Source organism: Dendrobium catenatum, unplaced genomic scaffold (genome assembly GCF_001605985.2).
Source record: "Dendrobium catenatum unplaced genomic scaffold, ASM160598v2 fragScaff_scaffold_71, whole genome shotgun sequence".
Classification (NCBI taxonomy): Eukaryota; Viridiplantae; Streptophyta; class Magnoliopsida; order Asparagales; family Orchidaceae; genus Dendrobium; species Dendrobium catenatum.
Genome location: NW_021318533.1, coordinates 1,243,092 through 1,264,039, shown reverse-complemented (window position 1 = coordinate 1,264,039; position 20,948 = coordinate 1,243,092). Strand labels below are relative to the sequence as shown.

The following is a 20,948-nucleotide window of genomic DNA, read 5'->3' as shown; positions in this document are numbered from 1 at the left end:
GGTTGGTCCTTTTAAGGACTTTGTAACCGATTTTTGAAGTAACACGTAGGCCCCTCCGCGGGTTTTAATTAAAAAAAAAAAAAAAAGTATTTACATAATTTTGTTTCATGGATCCCATTCTTTCCCGAAAGAGTGGTCCCTCGTGATTGTTTGATTACACGAGGAAAGTTAGATATGCGGTTCCTTTCAATAGAACTCATCTCCAACTCCACAATGTACCTACCATCTTTTATTTTTCATCACATTCCTTTGTCATTTATGAGAGAGAAAGATGAATGAAAGAAGATTCAAATAGAGAAGAAAAAACTATTGAGGAGAAGGAACAAAAAAAAAAATAGAGAAAAGATGTTGCCATCAACTGCAGAAATTTCCCTGCGCGAAGGATTGGTGGAGAGTCATGAAGTTCCTATGGATCAGACATCCCACATACGATTCAGCTTTCAATCCTCATCTCTCCCTCCCTTAACTTGCCATCCCCTAGGAATAATCCAAAACAGGTTGTTTGCTTCCTCTACCGACGTTGTAGCTGAAGCTTCATCTTCTTCTTCCCCTCACTTAAAAGAAACAGCACTTCTTTCATCTGTTCCTCTTAGGGCTTCTGAAGCAGCTTCCACTTTGCTCCGATCCACTACAAATCCTTGTTGGTAAAATTACGCCTTGTCTTTCCTAAAATTAATTATTCATATAATATTTGTGTTTCAACGCTTATTTGTGGTTGACAGGTCATGGAGTGAGGAAACAACCAGAGGGCCTAGGGCTACAGTTGATACTCACAAGAATATTGGCAGTATGAGTGATAAAAGTATTCACGAAAACCTAAGTAATTATACTGTAAACCCTAAGATTAATAGGGTTGGAAACAACTTATCAGTTGGAGCTATGAGGATGAAGAAGGTTAAAGCACGAAGGAAGGTGAGGGAGCCAAGGTTTTGCTTCAAAACCATGAGTGAGGTGGATGTTTTGGATGATGGATACAAGTGGAGGAAATATGGTCAGAAGGTAGTCAAGAACACTCAGCACCCAAGGTACTTATGGCTCTCTATATACATACTTTTATACTTCTGAAATAAATAAATAAACTTTGTCATTAAATATATATAAATGGTTCTGATGCAGATTCCTAGTTCTTCTCTCTCTTCTTAATTAATTTGCCCATATTAACTTCATTTTTTTTATTATTCTCAACATGCGCACAAAATTCGAATCTCCCAAGAACCTAGTGCATTTTTTTATATAGTCTCATGGATGATCTTTGCATGGCTGAAGATAAGCACTTTGCATGCACTCTCTAATTTGGATGGAAATCTATGAAAAATCTATAGCCATAGATTTTTTTCCCTCTTGTTTAGGATTCAAAACAAATGATAGAAATAGCGCGATCATGAGATGTTTATTTTCTTATGAGCTTATTTTGATTCTGCTTATAATTTATTTTAATTGGTAATTTGCTGATGTTCGGCTTTTTTATTTTGTATATTGAATGCTATAAGTTTGAGAGGAATGATATAGAGAGCTTGAAACACATAAGCGATCGAAGAGTTTATTTCAAGTTATAAATCTTTTTAAGTATGACATAACACTTATACACTAATTTAATGCCTTCACATCTTTCAATGACCATTAATTTTATGCTTTATAACATTGTCTTAAAAATATAGTTAAACATTACTTTTAGTTGTACATTTTAACAAAATTATGTCATGAAAAATCATTAAACATACTTTAATTCAATCTCATAATTATTTTATTTTTAGTGAAACTTAACTATTGATAGTGTGATTAATGATTTAAGTCGCAAATCTTTTAATATAAATGTAGATAAATAATTGTAAGCTTTAATAAAAATTTTAAACAAATTTGACAATATTAAGTTTATTGTGATCAAAAGATATTTGTAGCTGCAATTTCTAAGAAAAATTATGACTGATTATTGATCATTAACTTAAATTCTGAAAGTTTTTTTTTTTCTTTTCAAAAACGTGGCTAGTGTCCTTCCTACTATTATACTATATCACTTTACATATAATAAATATGAAAATATGCAACAAATTGTTCACATGACAGACATATAGATAAGAAGAAACATCAATGATAGTAGGATTTGAAGTACTCCATGCTAATTATGTTCATATTAAATGATTATTAAAATTAGCTATGAAACTAATGCATTTTAATTTTATAAATTTAACTGCTTAATTATAAACTACGCCTGTGGATAGCTCTTTTCCTTCAATATTTGTATTTATATTATTCATTTTCTGGAATTTTTTTATGTGTTATTTTCATTTAAACTCTTAAGACATGAAGAAATTCTAATAAATGAAATTTTGCTAATTATGAGTCACATTGTAACACTTTCTCATGATTGAGAATGAGTAATTAGCAAGGAGAATATAGAGCGAGATTGTGATAGAGAAAAATTTAGAAGATATTTCATTTTTCTATCCTTCCTTAATTTGACTATCATATTAGGCATACAATCAAGAGTCGAGTTTAAATCATATTGATTGTTGGAACATTTTTTATGTTGGGAATTCTTTTCGTTGATGTTAAAATGTTGATAGCCTTATTTTAATTATAGCTCACTACACCAAATTTTGGCTATAACCTTGCCTTTTTATTATCTAAATTTTTTTATTTGACCAAAAATGATGTTTGTAGTCGCTCTTTTGGATATTATAGTTACATTTGTTGAAGAAGTGATCCGTTATTAGAAGTTCTAGCCAAACTATAAACCGCATGTCAATAGTCATCTCTAAATCTCTAATGATACACAACTCTTCTTGATTTGTTAGTTGGAAACTTTGTTTACCAACTAAAAGGTCTTTGGTTTGAATTATCCGTATGTGATGTATGTATTAGTTTCCCTTAATTGGCTTAAACTCCCCCCCAAAAAAATAATTTTTTTTATTATATAGTTATTTAGGTATTTTAGTCTTTATTACAAGGGTTTTTAGGCAATTGCCCCCACTAAAATTTTTAAAATACTATGATCTTTAGGCAATTGCCCCTGGTGCGGTCGAACCCCGCCAGGGGGCACTACCCCTTGTACCCCCGATAATTACTTATTAGTTTTACAGACACCCCCCCTCTTTTGAAATATAAGGCTGGTTCCGCTACAGTCCACACACACAATCATATCAACAATAGTTACACTTGATAAAACTTGATTAAAATTAAAAATTGCTAATTAAAAATATTTCCAGAAACAGCATTTTTTAATGTAACTAATAATATGATATGTAATCGATCTCTTTGTTTTAAAAACCAGCTTAAGATTATTTCATTTGCTCATATGAGAAAATCTAAAACAGGAGGTACTGTATAGCATGTCATAAATTCTATCATCAAGATTCAACTAAATAAATCATAAACCATTATTAGTTTATCGTGTTTGAGAACTTATTTTGCTTACCATAGCTACTTTATAATACATTGTCATGTGAGATAATTTTGTCTGCATGTTAATCATACAAAAGAAATTCATGATGTGTCTTTCAATAATTTGTACATCTTCGAAGGCACACTTTGCTGAATTCATTATCAATTTCATTTGTTGAAATCTTCAAGTGAAGGACAATATATAAAAATTTGCATTTTTAAAATGATAACGCCACATGAGCAGTTAATTATTAATTCTCATTTTAAAATTTTCCCGTTTTGGCACTTTTGCATGCAACAACGTAGATATACCCTTTTTAAAGGCATATTTAAGAAATATTCCTACACAACGTGCAAGTTACATTAAGTTCAGCGTATAGAATTTTTGAAAAAATAAAATTTTAATTTAATTTTAAATTCCTTTAATTACTTAATTAATTTATTTTTTCATTAAATGTTAATTGTTATACCGTTTTAAATTTTAATACGATATTTTAAGAAATACAATAAAAGTACATTATAGCTAACAATTTTAAAACTTTTTTTTTGACAAAATATATATATATTAATAAAACAACAAGAGGTTACAGCCGCATAAACAAAAATAAACGAGGAAAAGAACAGGCCAAACAACAGAGGGGAGTGCAACTAAAAGCGAGCTCAGTAAATAGTCAAGGCTTCCAGTGTCCAAGACGTCACGCACGGACCCTCCAGTAAAATGTCGAAAATGTTCCACCGAACCAACACGAAAATCCACACCTACGGTTGCCACCAGCAAAAACGACCGGGTCGCGAGCCTCGACCACATCATTGCTCTTAGCCACACGAAACAGCAAATCGAACAGAATAGCCGAAAATTCCCGAGAAGAACCAACAAGAAGAACAGAAAAACATTCATCTTCTACGTCGACCTCTCCCCCAAAATTTCCCGCGAGTGACAATCTTAGGATTACGCCCCAAAGAAAAATCATGGTCGGTTTCAAAAGATTCAGAATCCGATTCAGCATCCAACGAATCAATTAACCAATTATTTTGATTCCTAATCTCCAAACCAGAGGAAAATCCCACATAGTTAGCCAACACATGTGGATCAACCTCACACACAGGCACCTCAACTAAACTGTTGGCAATTGGGTTACCTTCCTCCCCACCCAGAGACGAAAACTCCGCATCAATCCCAATCGGAACCACAACAGCAGACAGAAAACCATCCACACCACCATCCGAATGCTTAAAATCTTGAACACCCCCATTTGAATTCACAACACCCAAGACAGGCGAGTCATCAGAATTCACAACATTCACCTCAACAGAAGGCACCTCCAGCACCAAAGAAATCGTAGGAGAATCCTCACAATCACAACCATCCAATAAAACCGAGGGCATAAAAGGAATGGCATTAGGTGATAATAAAAAATCATTAGCAGCATTCGACCGATTAACAGCATTAGACGACGAGTCATCCAAAGCATCAGAAATCGAAACCGGCAAAACAGAGCAACCAACCCTATCTAAACCATCAGCGGCTGAAAGAACCCCAGCACGAAGTTCAGAAAACACGGTACCCCCCAGCCCAAAAGGATTCTCCAACGAAATAGGGGTTCCAGGGGAATAAACCGGAACTACAACAGAAGGTAAAACTACACCCTGCTCCACATTAATATCAATAAGACCATTCAACTCCCCAAGAACTGGAATAACAACACCATTACTCGAAACAACTTCACACGAAGGCTCATTTGTAATAGGCGAAAAATCAAGCGTATTAGGATTCGGTAAAGGGTTAGACAGCGAATTAAGCGGCGCCGGAGCCACGGTTTCCACAGATCCTAAATTAGGATAAAGCTTAGCACAATCCGATTTTTTATGCCCCACAACTTTGCAATGTTGACAAAAATTGAGCAAACCTTCAAGAACAACCTTTTGCACATACCCTAGCTTCTCCGGACCCAGCCAAACAAAATCAGGATAATTTTTGGAAATATCAAGTTCAACAAGTATGCGCACGACTGAGGGACGCGATACCACAGCCGTCGCATTATCCGTTTGGATCGTCCTGCCAAAAACAGATCCCAGGCCAAAGAGTATTCGAGAGGAGAATAGAAGAGGTATAAGTCCCGGAAAAGAAATCCAAACTGGAACGACAGGTGACTCTTCCGACAGGTCCAAAGTAGGCGACCACTTCACAATTTTCATGAAGCAACCATAAACAAAATATGAACGGTGAGAAAAAACCCGACCATAATCTAGATCATTAGAAAGCTTTATCAAAACATTCGATTGATCCAGCAAAGTAACGGAAAAATCGCCAGATAACTTCAGGTTAAAAAAAAACCTACGGATTGCATCCAGAACCGGTCGTTTAAGGGGAAACTTCCCTACCAACGCAAATTCAAAAGGCTTAGCAAGATGCATAAAATCTTCCTCTGAAAACCACAAAGCTGGCAAACCGCGAATCGTAGAGACGCGAAAATCCGGAAAAGCATTCGCATCAACGGAGCCAGACAAAGCATCTTTGAAAGATTTAGAGCTCTTACCCGCAAGGAAGCCCGGATTCAACCTCTTGTTGGCCATGAACACCAAAAAGTCGGAGAAAAAGCGAAGAAAAAGCTAGGGCAAAAGCCCTAACAAGGGGGTAAAACCCTAGCAGACGGAACGCCCGATATTCGCATGCGTGCAGTGATGAAAATTATGTGTTGTCATAAAATTCTGCTAACAATTTTAAAACTTATAAACAGTGAGATATGTTTAAAATAAATATTAAAATGCCACATTAATTAATATTAAACAATCAAGTATACATAGTATTATGCAATATTGATATTTATTTGATGAATTAAATATTTCTTAGCTGGTAATTTTCTTATGCGTTTTGTATAAAAAGTAATTCAAAATTGATGAAAAGGGATAAAGTATATTTTACTGCTTAATTACATCTTGTGTTAATAAATTATTGTCAATGTAATTAATATAATTAAATATTAAGTTAAATTTGTTTAAAAAATAGTTAAATGATAGATAATATGATTTATTTGTATATTAAAATAAAGTATAATGTCTTACATTAAAATTTCAATTTAAAATTAATGAATGTGATTCTTGTTATTAATGAAAAGGTTGATATTCTATATTGAAGAAATATTAAATGTTTTAGTCGTAGTATAGATTATTTTTTTTTAGTATAGATCTATCAATTACGTTTCATGAATTTAATTTTTCTGGTACATTAAACAATTTATCTTTCACGAAATTATAATTTTTTTTAAAAAAATGGGATTTTTTTTCCTAAGTTAGTCGATTACTTATAAAAAAAAAAACTTTACTTAACCCTAATTCTACCAATTAGTGTACTTCGCTTGTTCACAACAAAATTAACTTAGTTTGTCATAATGTAATGATTTAAATAAAATAACTTTTATGTAATGTTATGAATACTAATTTGTAATCAATGTTGGATATATAAGACAGAATTCTGAAAAATAATTAATTACATAAAATTGGAAACAATTGGCTCAGGATATTCTAATGCTAAGACGAATCTTAAAGCTATAGGATTTTAATATATGCTGAATTTAATATAAATTTTGTTTGGTATCGTATACATTAAAAAAAACCACCAATTTTGACACTTATACAGACTAAAATTTTGTAGAATATCCTAACCTTAAGTAATATCCATCAAAATTAATTGCTATGCAAGCTGTGACGAGTGACATAATGAAGACAACTAAACTATGTATTTTATTGTATTAAATTATTATTTTTATATAATTGAAACTTAATTTTAATCTCAGACATTTTTAAAATTACTGATTAAATTAAAGATCATTATCCACACTTTTGCCTCACAAATTTTGAAAAAACTGTGTTACTTGTGTGACTAAAATCTTAGTCATAGATTATTATAAAAAAATATTTTCAAATAATTTTTGGCATACAAACGGTAAAAAAGACATTATAAAATATAAAAGAACAACAGCAATATCAAGCCATTATCCTATTCCGTGTGGCAATAAATTATTTGATCACACTAATTAAATAATTTGTGGTTAGAAAATATTTTTGTATTGAATTAAAATTATATATATAAGATTTTTTCACCTATAATGTTTTTGTTTTTGTTTTTATTGGTCACAAAGATAAGGTAGATCTTATGCATTTAAAAATGGGAGAGATATAGGTGTAAGAGAAAGTTATAAGAGTGAGCGAGTGGATGCCTCAACCATGCACTCTTCTTTTTTGTTCGAGAAAAAATATATATATAGTTTTATCAGTTTATATTGAATTTTGTGGCAGGATGCCTAGACAACAAAGCTAGGTTGAAGGACGGTCAAAATGGAAGAAATTTTTATTTATAGAAGACATGATGAACAAAAGGTTAATCATGTCATTTATTTTTGCTGTATTTTCTTAGAACACTTAAAAGGAAAAAAAAAAGTGATGTGCTCCTCACAATTATTTTCCCTACTTATATATATATATATATATATATTGCTTGGTCTTTCTTTTAAAAAGAAAACTAATGAGAAGGACCACATGTTCTACTTTTTTGCTTCTCAAGGGCAGCTTTAATCATTTTCACCAGGGAAATTATTGCTAACATTTAGCGACACTTAGTTCTAGGGCTGACAGGAGGGTTGCTGATTTGCTACAGTGTGACCAATATAAAGAAGACAGATATTTTATATTATGTTTGAATAGGTAATGAAGAAAAATAGCTTGTTTTTTTTCTCATTTTCGAACCAGCCACCATCCATTATTAAAAAGTATTAACCCAAGCAAAGTGTGTAATTCATATGAATATTTTCACGCAAATGGTTAACAACTTAACATGTTGAAATCTACGCGTACTTTCTAAATTCCACTGAGATGATATTTAGCTTAATATGAAATTGAATTTGCTGTAATTTTAAAAGGCAAAACAAATACAGTTTTTTTAACTTCTATATTTTAGGGTTATGAAAGGAACTGGTTCAACAAATGCATATTTTCAGTATTTTTACTTGAACATCAGTTTGTTCAAGTTAAGCTTTCCTTAATAAGTGATAATCTACTAAATGTTTTTTTTTTTTTTGAGACATTTAGGCCATTTAAGGCAAACTCACACACACAAGAAGTCCTTTGTTTCCTTTTCTATCTGATTACTTTTCCATCCACCGAAGACTAAAATTTTATTAGACCAACCGAGTTAAAGATTAACAGATCAGAATATGCAGATGACATCATTTTAACTACTACACTGTTTTGCTAACAGAAAACTAACAAGATGTTTGTTGTTCTAATTGATAGAATTTTTCTTTTAAAATTATTTTCAGTAGCTTTGTTCATGAAGAACTTTTAGTCATGCGCTAAAAAAACACAGTTGCGGAAAATTTTTTTAGAACTTAATTTTGTATAAAACATCATGGCATAACTTCAGTGAAATTATAGGTAACTTTATCTATCTGCGCATGTGATAAAGTCTTCCTTAGCAAACAACTAAACGAGCTGATTCAGGAGACAAGTCCTTTCCTAATAATCCGTGTGCTAGCTAATTAACTTTTCATGATTACACTGGCTCTCCACTACTCTCAAAAGGAACTGAAGCTGATGATGCCAATGCAATCATGTTATCCAGAGGCCATGATGGTCCGTCCGTTTTCATTTGGAAATGATCAATCTAGTCCAAAGTGGATTGATGGCGGTGAATCTGATGGCCACGATTATTGTATGCTCATCATCATCACCTTCATCATCATGAAGGAAAGAGCAATTTATGTGTTTGGGCCATTTGTGTTCAAAAAAATAATTGCATCATTGTTTTTCTTTTCTACTTTCTTATTTGTGATTGTGCTGTTAGCTAGCTTTACATGCAATAATGATATATGCCTGCATTTTGTGATCATACGTATAATCTTGTGTAGGAGCTACTACAGGTGCACACAAGATAATTGTCGTGTCAAGAAAAGGGTCGAAAGGCTTGCGGAGGACCCGAGAATGGTGATCACAACATATGAAGGGCGACACGCTCATTCTCCTTCGCATGATGAAGATGATCAGTCGCAGCCTTCATCTATGAGGTCTCAGTTGAGCACGAGCTTCTTCTGGTAGTTTCTTGTTTTAATGTCTGTGTAACTTTATTTTATAAGTTTGCAATCCTTCAGTGTCTCATTGCAAGTTTCATTTGATTTGACCCAGCTTCCTGTTATGATTTGAGATTAATAATAGACATGTAATTGCCTTTCTCTTATGTGGGTGCTATAAAGAGAGCAACAATTGTGTTTCTTCCACTGATCTCAATCTTAGATGGAATACATATATGCACAGTGAATTGTTGAAGCGAGAAGGGATTCTTTGACTGATTTTGCTGGTCTGAAGGCTTCTATTATAAGAGCTTTGAAAATGGGTCCAAAGTCTGTTAGCCCAAAGCCTTTTTATCTAAAGGTCTGATGAAACTAATGGTGATGACACGGAAGATTTTTATTTTTTTTCCTTTATCTTTATCTTTTTATATTTTAGTTGATGATAATTTTATATCTTCTTATTTTTTTCTTCTTATGGAGCATATTGGGCTAGGTTTAGAGGGAACAATTGAGTGCTTATTAGGAACATATATATTTTTACTGGTTAGCACATGGAGCAATAACTTTACAAGAAGCAAACTTTGTCATAATAAATCTTTCCAGTAATTGAAAAGCAGTCATTGCGTATAAGAAAATATAAATACGTTTTTTCAATTGTACTGAAGGGGTGACCGTTGATTACCAAATTTGTGATCACTTAACTTAAATTGGATGGTCGAGATTAAAAAACACTAATTTATTTTCAAATAGCTTTGATCATACAAAGTTAATACTACATAAGAAATGACTCAGTTGGGCCGATAATTACTTTGTGGTTATATCATAATAATTAGAGAGGATCTGAATCTTGGTCAGTGGGCTAGGTTGGGTGAGTTTTAAAGAGCATTACCTGTGCTATTTGGTGGCCCTTTGCAGGATTCACCCATAGGTGTAGGGTGCAACAACAACAACAACAACATCAAGCCTTTGTCACACTACGTGAGGTTGTCTACTGAATCTTTTTTTCTCCATTGTCCTGTTAAAAATAAAATTCTCGTTTAAATCTAATAATGAAAGATCATTTTTAATATTTTCTAAGTCTTTTTAGGTGTACTTCTACCTTTTTTAACATAAGTTACAAATATAATACTTCTACCTTCTTGGCTAGGTCATCCGAAGGCCGCCATTTTATGTGACCAAAGACGACTCTCTCTAATCTTATCTTCAACTAGCGCTACTCTAACATTTTCACTTATATGCTCATTTCGTATCCTATATCTAAGGGCAAAGCCACTCATCCACCTTAGCATCCTCATCTATGCATCACTTAACTTAGGATTATGCTTCTTTTTTAATAGCCAACATTCGGCACCATAAAGCATTACAGGTCTCACCACCATCTTATAAAATTTTCCCATAAATTTGAGGTGGACTTTATCACACAACGAGCCAGATGCATTTCTCCGCTTCAACCATTCAACTTGAATTCTATTGATAATATCCCCATCTATTTCACCATCACTCAAAATAATAGATCCATGATATATAAAATGTGTACTCTTATTAATGACTTGAATGCCCAAAGTCACAATCCCCTCACTAGGTCTATTACAACTAAAATTACACTATATATACTCAATTTTAGATTTACTTAAGCTAAAACCTTTAGACTCTAAGGTTGACCTCTATAATTCAAGTTTACCTTCTACTCTCTCTAGTCTTATCAGCAAGAAGAATATCATCAGCAAAAAACATACACCAAAGTAAATCCTCTTGCAAATGTCTAGTGAGAACATCCATGAATATAGCAAAAAAATATGGGCTTAAGGCTGATCCTTGATATAATCCAGTCGAAATAGGGAAATAATTGATCAAACCACCTTATGTTTGAACATAAGTAATAATTACTGCAAACATATCTTTAATGATTTGAATATAAGAATTATTAACTCCTTTCTTTTCAAGAACTCTCCATAAAACTTCTCTTGTAACTTTATCATAAGCTTTCTCTAAATCAATAAATATCATATGTAGATCCTCCTTATTCTCTCTATATTTTACCATCAAACCTCTCAATAAATGTATGGCTTCCATAGTAGACCGACCCAGCATGAATCCAAACTAATTTTGAGAAACATTAGTATCTTGCTGCATCCAATGCTCCATAACTCGCTCCCATAGTTTTAAAGTATGACACATTAACTTAATTCCTCTATAATTCACACAATCTTATGCATCATCTTTACTCTTAAAAATAGGAATTAATACACTCATTCTTCGTTCATCTAACATCCTTTTAGTTTTGAAAACATTATTAAAAAGTTTATTAAGCCAAGACTTTCTTTCATCTCCTAAGCATTTCCATACCTCTATTAGAATATCATTAGGTCCAACAGCTTTTCCACACTTCATTTTATTTAAAGCTCCTGTAACTTTAGTTTTACTAATACATTGATAAAAACATAAAGATTTATTTTCATTTAGGGTGCTAAGATCACTAAAGATCAATAAAATATAAATAACAACCTTTCTTCAGAAGGAAGCATATTTTACATTTCTTTCTTATTAAGAATTATTGTCATGTATATCCTTAGTTTCCAAGGAAGTGGTTCTTACGGGTTATATATCTCTGGAGGAGGTTCTTTCTATGGTGAACCTCTGTTGAAGGAAGAGGATGGTGTCAAAGTGGTATAAGAGCTTACCAAGAATTTTGCGTAGACGCAATTAACAAAGAGATCTTCAAGAAACAATAATTGCGTATTTCCAACCTGAAATTACTTAATTCCTACCAAGACTAACTATGTTCGAACAAAGGGAGGCTACGGGATAATAAGAAGAGGAAATAGGCTTCTTATTGCATATTTCCAACCTGAAATTACTCAATTCCTACCAAGACTAATAATTTTCTATCAAAGGGAGGCTACGATACAACAAGAAGAGGAAATAGAAGAAGCCTCAAAGTTGTGGAATACTTAGAATTGTTATCTTATGCCATCAGATTCCTTCCCATGAGTGTTAAAAACCATTAGTGTAAAAATTAAGAATTGATGATGCCTTGGTTCAAAATGCGTGAAGGTGTAATGTGGGCTTCCTTGAATTAGTGATATACAGATTCATACTGGATTGTTTGAAAGGGGTTGTTCGTCAATAGGACGATGAGAGGAACTAACTTAGAGCATATGGGCTCACCTACCACATGTTATATGAAGTTCTAAGGATGGAGGCTGGAAGGTTCAAGATAAGAGAAAGCTTAAAGTTTTTATTTAATCCTTAGCTTTCCCTTCCTTTTATAGATTTTTCAAAAGATCATACGGATGGGGGATCATATAATACAATGGGGGATCGTACTAGATGATCAAAAGACTTTAAGTCACCTAGGCGATCTATTGGAAAAAGCAATTAAATTATATAATACAATTAGGATCATTGGATGATCTTCAAAAAAGGAATTCTTCCCGAGGAGTCATATGTTATGACCTTGGACTAAAGGTTTGTACACTATGAATAAGTGTTCGCACGATATGAAGACATTTTGAACTTCATAACAACTGATTAAATTTGTCCAACGGGTTCTAATATGTGGATCGCATAGTACAAGTAAGTAGTCATACAGTACGATCATTAATCATTAGTTAGATTGGGACCATTAATTTCATAAGTGGTAATAATGTGCAGAAGTGTGCGAATCATATAGTATGAATGAGGTTTGTACAATACAATACAAATAGTTTTTGTAATATTTAATTTTTTTCAAGTAATTTTTTCGTGTATGGCGTGCAATGATTAGAGTACTTATATTAATTAGGGATATTAAACACACAAATTGAAATAATAATTATAAATAAATAATATAAGAAACACAAAAACACATGAATCACCTGACTACATAAGTTGTTGATTTCAATCATTCCCTGAATCAAGAATGAATGTTATGGTACCTAGTCTAGGCCTTATTGTGCTAAAGGTGTCATAACTTATAGGTTTGGTGAAAATGTCTTCTAGTTATTTTTATTTGCTAGATGATGTATTTATATATCTCTCTTGACTACATGATCACTAATGAAATGATGTATAGCATCTATATGGTTAGTGTGGGAGTATTGAATTAAATTTTTGCAAATGCATATGGGACTAGTGTTATCACACATAATTGGAATGATCCCTACAGATAGTCAAATGTCAAGAATTTATTGTTTAAGCCATAACACTTGATAAACACATCTTCTTACTAATATTTAGTTTACCTCATGGTGGATAGAGCTATTGACGTTTGCTTCCTACTAGACAAAGAAACTAATGATTTCCTTATGAATTGATTGGTTTTGAAAATATTGTTTTATCTATTTTAGACCATACAAAGTCTAAGTTTAAATATCCAATAATTTCAAATGAAAGTTATGTCTAGAATACATGATACCAAAATTTTGGATGCCTAAAAAGTAACTAAGGATTCTCTTAGCTACTATCATACGAGATTTTTTGAGATCAACTTAGAATCTTGCACAAAGATAAACACTAAACATGATATCTAGTCTGCTAGCAGTCAATACATAAGTGATCCTATTATCCCCCTATACTTTTTTTAATCAACTAATTTTTCATTTGCATCCTTGTCTAATTGAACGATCAAGCTCACGAGTGTATTAATTACTTTAGTTCCTTCCATCTCATATTTCTTTAGAATTTTCTTGTTGTATTTACTTTGACTCAGAAAGATACCATTATCCCTTTGCTTTACACTAAATCTAAGAAAATATGTAATCTCATCTATCATACTCATCTCAAATTCTCAACTTATAGTTTCTAAAATATCATTACAAAGATGTTTATTTATTGGTCCAAATAATATGTCATCAACATATATTCGAACAATGAGTATATTATATTTTACTATCTTTAGGAATAAGGTGGTGTCAACACCATTCTTAACAAGAGTTTTATTTAGGAGAAATATACTAAACCTTTCATACCATGCCTTAGATGCTTGCCTCAACACATACAATATAACATCCTAAATTTAAATTTGGAAGAATTCTCTATTTATGATTTTAAGAATATACTAGAGTTTCTATAAAACATCAATATAAATATTAACCAATAAAATAACTAAAATCATATATATATATATATATATATATATATTATATATTATATATATATATATATATATATATATATATATATATATATATATATTATATATATAATATAATATATATATATATGATCTCTTCCATTTTCTCTTTAATTGGTCTTGACCTATTTCCTGGCATGAAATCATTAAAAATTCACATAATGAGCTCAAAAGCTGGCATTAATCTAAAACTCACTACTGATTTCAATGCAAGGACTACCAAAATGACATGCTTAGTCTTATATAATCAATAGTAGTCAATATAGTTATAGAAAAAATATTATCAATAAAACTAAAAAAATTAATAAAAGTAGTAAATCATTATAATGAATCTAAAAATTAATAATTTGTTTAAAAGTAAAAAAATCAATAAACTAGCATTGCAAAAATTATTTATAATTCACTAAAGGAATTTGCCTTATCTTATCATATGCATTATATGTTTATGTATTATCAATGCATCTAATATTGTCAATAATATTAATGTATCAATCAATGTTGTCAGTGATATCAGTACGTGCATGCATCACTATATGATTTAGTAAGGAAAAACATTTAACTTTAATATTGTGTTTTCAATATCATTTATACTAACTGATTTCCATTTGCTCACCAGTCATAACAATTATTCAATTAATCAATTATTATATTCACTTAATCAATTATAATTATAGGTGACTTCATTAAATCAATAAAGAGTCATTACTTTCTGCTCATCAGCGTAATCAATTATCAGCTGAAGGCTACAATCGGGATAACATGACAAACCTTCTTAAAAGGAAAGCCCTACAAACAACCATCCTGTATAGGTATTATATTTTAACAGCTAACCGTCCTACATAGGTATTATGTTTTAGCAACCAACATATTTTATAGTGTTAATAGCTAGCCTTTTTTGTTTATGCAAATGCTGCAATGAAAATGAAGTAGGAAATAATCATTTTTGTTCATTACAAGAAAAGCTATATAATAATCAAAATTATTGTAAACTAAAATGCGAATTGAGTTACTTACAAGAATAAATCTTTGAATAAAATTGACGGATGAAAAAGCCTCGAACAACCTTCTTTTTTTTCCTTCTCTATTCTTTGACAAGGTATGTCACTGGAATTATAGGTGGTTTTTGTTTTTCCCTTGCACCACTTTCATGAACCTAAAGCTTAAACTGTTGAATCCAACTAATGCAGGAGATGCTCTATAATCAAGGCATATGCTCATGTTTAACTAATTATTATTTCTTTTTATTAAATTATTAGTTTAAAAGTAAATAATTATCATTTTATAAGGTGTTGCATGAGAAAAGTGTTGTGCAGTGGAAATAAAACTATAAATAATGGTCTTTCCTTAGGAAGGACGCATATTTGGCATTTTGTTCTTATTAAGAGTTATTATCCTATATCTTAAGTATCCACGGTCGAGGTTCTCGTGGGTTATGTACATTTGGAGGAGGTTCATTCTATGGTGAACCTCTACTGAAGGAAGAGGATGGTGTCAAAGTGGTGTAAGAGCTTGCCAAGAATTTCTCCTAGACACAATCAAGAAAGAGCTCTCTAGGAAACAATAATTACAAATTTCCATCCTGAAATTACTTAATTCCTTCAAAGACTGGCAAGGTTTGAACAAGGGAAGGCTAGGAGACAACAAGAAGAGGAATTAGAAGAAGCCTCAAAGTTGTGGAATACTTAGAAATGCCTTCTTATGCCATCAAATTCCTTCCCATGAGTTTTAAAAATCACAAATTAAGAATTTTAATTTAAAAATCTTAGTATATCCTAATGATTTTTTTGTTTACCAAAAGCAAGAAGAAATCTACCTTTATGATATCTGATTACTTCTCCAATTCTTACAAGATTTGACTTCATTAAAGAAGCATCATCCTTAATTTTGATCTAATCTAATGGTGGGGGAGCCAAGTATTTAAAAACTCAGAAATGGAGATAAACATCATTGTATTCTAGAAGAGGATTACATCTAGGTTGTGATGCTGTAATTGAAGCATTAACAATAATAAAGAAAACACGAGGCAATAGACATCCATGCTTTATAGAATTTTGATTTTTCAAAGAGAAAAAACATAGCAGTGAACTATACTTGGACAATGCTTGGATTAGCCTTTGTCAATCTTCTAAGTTTGGAAATATAATTATGAGGAGATTTAAAATCAAAACATTACAACCCCAATATCAATGCTTAAGAAGAATTTCAAATATAGATTTACATGGAAGGGTAATATGTAAATATTTTCAAATTCTTGGCAACCTCTAATTCTTGAAGAGAGTTGATTGTGTTTTCTATAATTAAGAAATTCATTTGTAGGAAGATCGTTCTTACTCAATCTCCACAAAAAACATTTGCACCTTCGGTTTGAGTTTCAGTTTAGTAATCCACTTCATGAAAGCAACAACTTCTTCACTATATTCATATTCTAAACGAGCTTTATATAAGAGAGAGAAGCTCCACAATTCTAGAGAGAGGGAGAGATTAACAGAATTTTGAAATTTTGATTCCCGCAATATTCGTTCGTCTCCGATGGCGGCGGAGGTACGTCACACTTCTTCCGGTGCCAGTGACGAGCGTATTCCAGGTATGACTATAGTAAAGATTATTTCTCGCAACAACCATGGTTTCTCGCCGCCTGCTTTCGGCGATGCTAACAAGCTGTTTGAATGGGATACTAACTTGAGGTTTAAATCTGCTAAACCTCTTGTGATCAGGGAAGGAGGTCTCCAATCTCCGAAGATCCTTTCGGAATGTATTGGAAAAGGAAAAAAAATGTTATGTTTGAAGATTCGAGCAATTCTTGTAAGGAGTTCTGTCGTGATGATGATTCAATTTTCTGTAAAAACAAAGGAGAAGTAGAAACTGGAAATTTATTGGAATCCTTAAAGGATTCATCATCTAGAGTTAATAAGTTGATGGCCAAGAATGAAGCATTGCAGGGAGGAACTGTTAGTACGGTATCTGGGAATTTTAGAGATGTTAAAGTTGTTGTTGAAGCGCAATTGGAGAAGAACTATCTGGAGAAGGTCAGAGTTTGTGAGTCAGCTATGCTGGGGAACTGCAATTCTATAGAAAGAATGGAGTCTGTCATTCTTCCTCATCAGGCAAATCAGTGTTAAATGCATGGAATTCGAAGCCTAATTTTAAAATAGTTGATTTTGATTATGGGAAGGATTATTCTGAAGATGGTGTTGTGAAGCTTCATCAGCAAAATGAGTTGGAAAATTCTGACAGATTAAAAAAAAACTTTGGTTGTTAAGGTGTTTCGGGATTTTGCTCCTTACCATGTCATTAGTATGGAGCTAAACAATGGAACCAGTTTGGAAGGTTTCATATGACTTAACTTGGTGGTGGATGGGTATTATGTGCCTTTGAAGAACAAGAAGCTATGGAAGCTGTTTTAAAAAATGGTCCATGGTTCGTTAGTGGCAGCATAATTGGTTTGGACAAATGGTCCCCTGATTTTAATCCTTCTTCTTTGAAGGGGCTAACGGCTCCAATATGGATTAGGCTTCCTAATATACCTCTGCAAAGCTGGGACAAAATTAATGTATGTAGGATTGCTTCGAAGGTTTGTGTTCCTTTTCTTATTGATGAAAACATGTTTCAATGGGGGAGGCGAGAATATGCCAGAGTTTGTGTTAGAATTAATTTAGAAGGCCAACTTCCTTTAGGAGTATGGGTTGAAGGTGCATTGGGGAAATTTTATCAAAAAGTTTGTTATGAGAAGTTGCCGTCCATTTGTTTTAAATGTGGAAGGATAGGTTATTTGGATAAATTCTGTCAGGTGAGCAAGGTGGAACCTGTGCACATTTTAAATGATTTCGGAACAAGGCCAGTTAAAGATGATACAAATGTTATGAGGAAGAAAATTGTGGAAGATATTATGGAGAAAGATGTCTCAAAGGCCAAGGAAGCTGATTATGGAGGAGAATATGGTCCATGGGTTCATGTGGATTATGGGAAGAAAAGGGGAAAAAAATTCAATATACAGAATAAATGGCCAAGACAGACATTTTCTATTATGAAAAAATTTAATGTGGAAGAAGGAGACAAATCAGAGGTTGAAAACTTTGGAGACCTGAAGAATGCTGAAGATAGTAGAATGGAGAAATTTTCAAAGGAGGCTGTGCTGCCTCCTAGCAAGATCAGTGAAGATCCTGAAGTTACTGCAGATGGAAGTAAAAGAATCAGTTGCTCAAAAGCTGAAGACAAAATTTGCAGTCTTAACCAGTTTGATGTTTTACACAAGTTAAGTGAAGAAGGTGAAATAGTTGAAGTTGAACATGAGATTCCTGTAGTGAATTTAACTACAGAATCAGTTCCTTTTAACAAAGTAAATGAAGTGGTGATAGTTGATAGTAATTTGGAGGCTCATTCTAGCAAGGCAGAGGAAGGATCAAGCAAGTCAAAGAAAAAAGGGACTAAGCAATTAAAGAGCTTGGGCCCCATCAGGCTGAATCCAAGAATCAGGAATTTGGAAGGTGAAGTTAAAACAAGGGCGGGGAACCTTTTCCCCTTGGATAATTAATGTCGGCCATCAGTTTTTGGAACTATAGAGGAGCAAAGATGTATGAAGCTTCTCTATATGCAAAGGAATTCATTATGGAGTTTGGGTTATTCTTCCTTGGCTTAGTTGAAATTAAACTTATGGTTGTGGATAAAAAGGTTGTGAGTTCTATTGTAGGGGATGGTTGGGATTTTTGTCATGTTCCTTCCGAAGGCCTCTCCGGAGGTATTTTAGTTATGTGGAGGCAAGATTTGCCCACTTTTAAATTACTGGAAGCTTCAACACAAATGCTTATTGGAGATCTCGAAGTGACCAATAAGGGTACATGGAGAATTGCTAAAATATATGTGAACAAAGATGTGTACAAGAGGAGGATTTTGTGGGAAGGATTGGAGCATCATTTGATTGAAGATTTCCATATGGTCATAGGGGGAGACTTTATTTGTCTTCTATCCAAGGAGGAAAAAAAAGGGTGAAGAGATTTTGTATTTGGCTTAGGTCCAAAGGAGATGAAGTCTTTTATCAAGAACAATGATTTGCATGAAGTGGCTTGTGTAGGGCCAAAGTATACTTCGTGTAATAACAAGAAGGGAGCAGAGAGAATTCTTGAGAAGCTGGATAGATGCCTAGTCAATTCTATTGCATTTAACTCTTCTAATAGATTGATAGTGAGGCATTTGGCAAGGATGGCATCGGACCATTGTTCGATTTTGTTGAACCTGTTGGATTTCAAACCTTCAAATAGGAAGGAATTAAGATTTGAAGAAGTTTGGACTACAATCCCTGCTTCTATTGCTGTAGTGGAAAAATCTTGGGAGAAAAAAGCTTCAGGAGATCCTTTTCAAGCTTTAAATCAAAAGCTTAAGAGAACTTTGAGAAACCTTTATTACTGGTGTAAGGCTAAATTCAAGTCTTTGAATTTGTCTAAAGAAGAATTGAAATCAGGTGTTGAGGCTACAAGAGTTGGAAACTGCAGACGGGTTCATTCCAGATCAAATCCAGTGGGAACTTAAAACCAAATTGGAAGAACTCAATATTGTCATGGCTTGGTTAGACACCTGGTGAAAGCAGCGAGCTAAAGTTAAGTGGATGGTGGAAGGGGATTCAAATTCCAAATTCTTCCAAGCTTATCGAGTGGAAGAAGAAATGCTAACTTCATTCATAAAATCAGGAATGAATAAGGTGTAATGGTTGAAGATCAAAAAGATGTTGAGGAGGTGCTGTTTCAGTATTTCAGCAACAAATGGGTTGAAAGAAAGTGTGATCTAGAGAATCGGTTGGCTTCTTTAACAACTCTGAAAAATGAAGATAGAGCATTGCTTAACAGGGATTTCACTTTTGAAGATTTGGAGGAAGTTATCAAGGCGCTAGGGAAGAATATTGCACCAGGCCAAGATGGTATGTCTTACTCTTTTTTTAAACACTATTGGCATATCATCAAACTTGATATGTGGAAAGCAGTGGATCATTTTTTTAAATTTGGTAAGTGAATGATTCTTGGAAAGCCACTAATATAGTTTTGATTCCCAAAGTCAAAACTCCATTATCTCCCTCCAACTATAGACCCATTAGTTTATGTAATTCGGTCTATAAGATAGTGGCTAAAATGCTTCTCAACAGACTTTTGTTGGTAATTCCTAAAATTATATTGGTGGAACAAGTGGCTTTTTGTTGGTGGAATTTTGAAAAAATAGATTTTAAAAATATTAGTCTTCTTTGGGGATTTTAAGATTAAGGTTGAGCTCTAATTCTAAAGTCGAATCAACTCGTTAGAAAGAGTATATCACCCCGGGGGACAAAGATAAACTTTCATAACGATGTTCAGACTTAGAATTATGTAAACTCATCTTGAATATTATGATCGGGTCCTAAAGAGAACTTC

General features: G+C 32.9%; 1 protein-coding gene across 1 annotated transcript; it reads left to right on the top strand.

The window, feature by feature from the left end:
* Positions 1-245: 245 nt before the first annotated feature.
* Positions 246-9,683, top strand: LOC110097055 (probable WRKY transcription factor 13). Its single transcript, XM_020823273.2, has 3 exons — positions 246-644; positions 723-1,025; positions 9,285-9,683. Exons 1-3 carry the CDS (start codon positions 346-348, stop codon positions 9,469-9,471), a joined length of 789 nt encoding a protein of 262 aa, XP_020678932.1. The 5' UTR covers positions 246-345; the 3' UTR covers positions 9,472-9,683.
* The last annotated feature ends 11,265 nt before the right edge of the window (positions 9,684-20,948 follow it).

What these genes read in the sequence shown, in the direction of transcription:
- LOC110097055 (XM_020823273.2), top strand. Translation starts at nt 346, where the DNA reads ATGTTGCCATCAACTGCAGAAATTTCCCTGCGCGAAGGATTGGTGGAG. An exon ending in TCCACTACAAATCCTTGTTG is followed by an intron (nt 645 to 722) that starts GTAAAATTACGC and finishes TGTGGTTGACAG; the next exon opens with GTCATGGAGTGAGGAAACAA. An exon ending in AAGAACACTCAGCACCCAAG is followed by an intron (nt 1,026 to 9,284) that starts GTACTTATGGCT and finishes AATCTTGTGTAG; the next exon opens with GAGCTACTACAGGTGCACAC.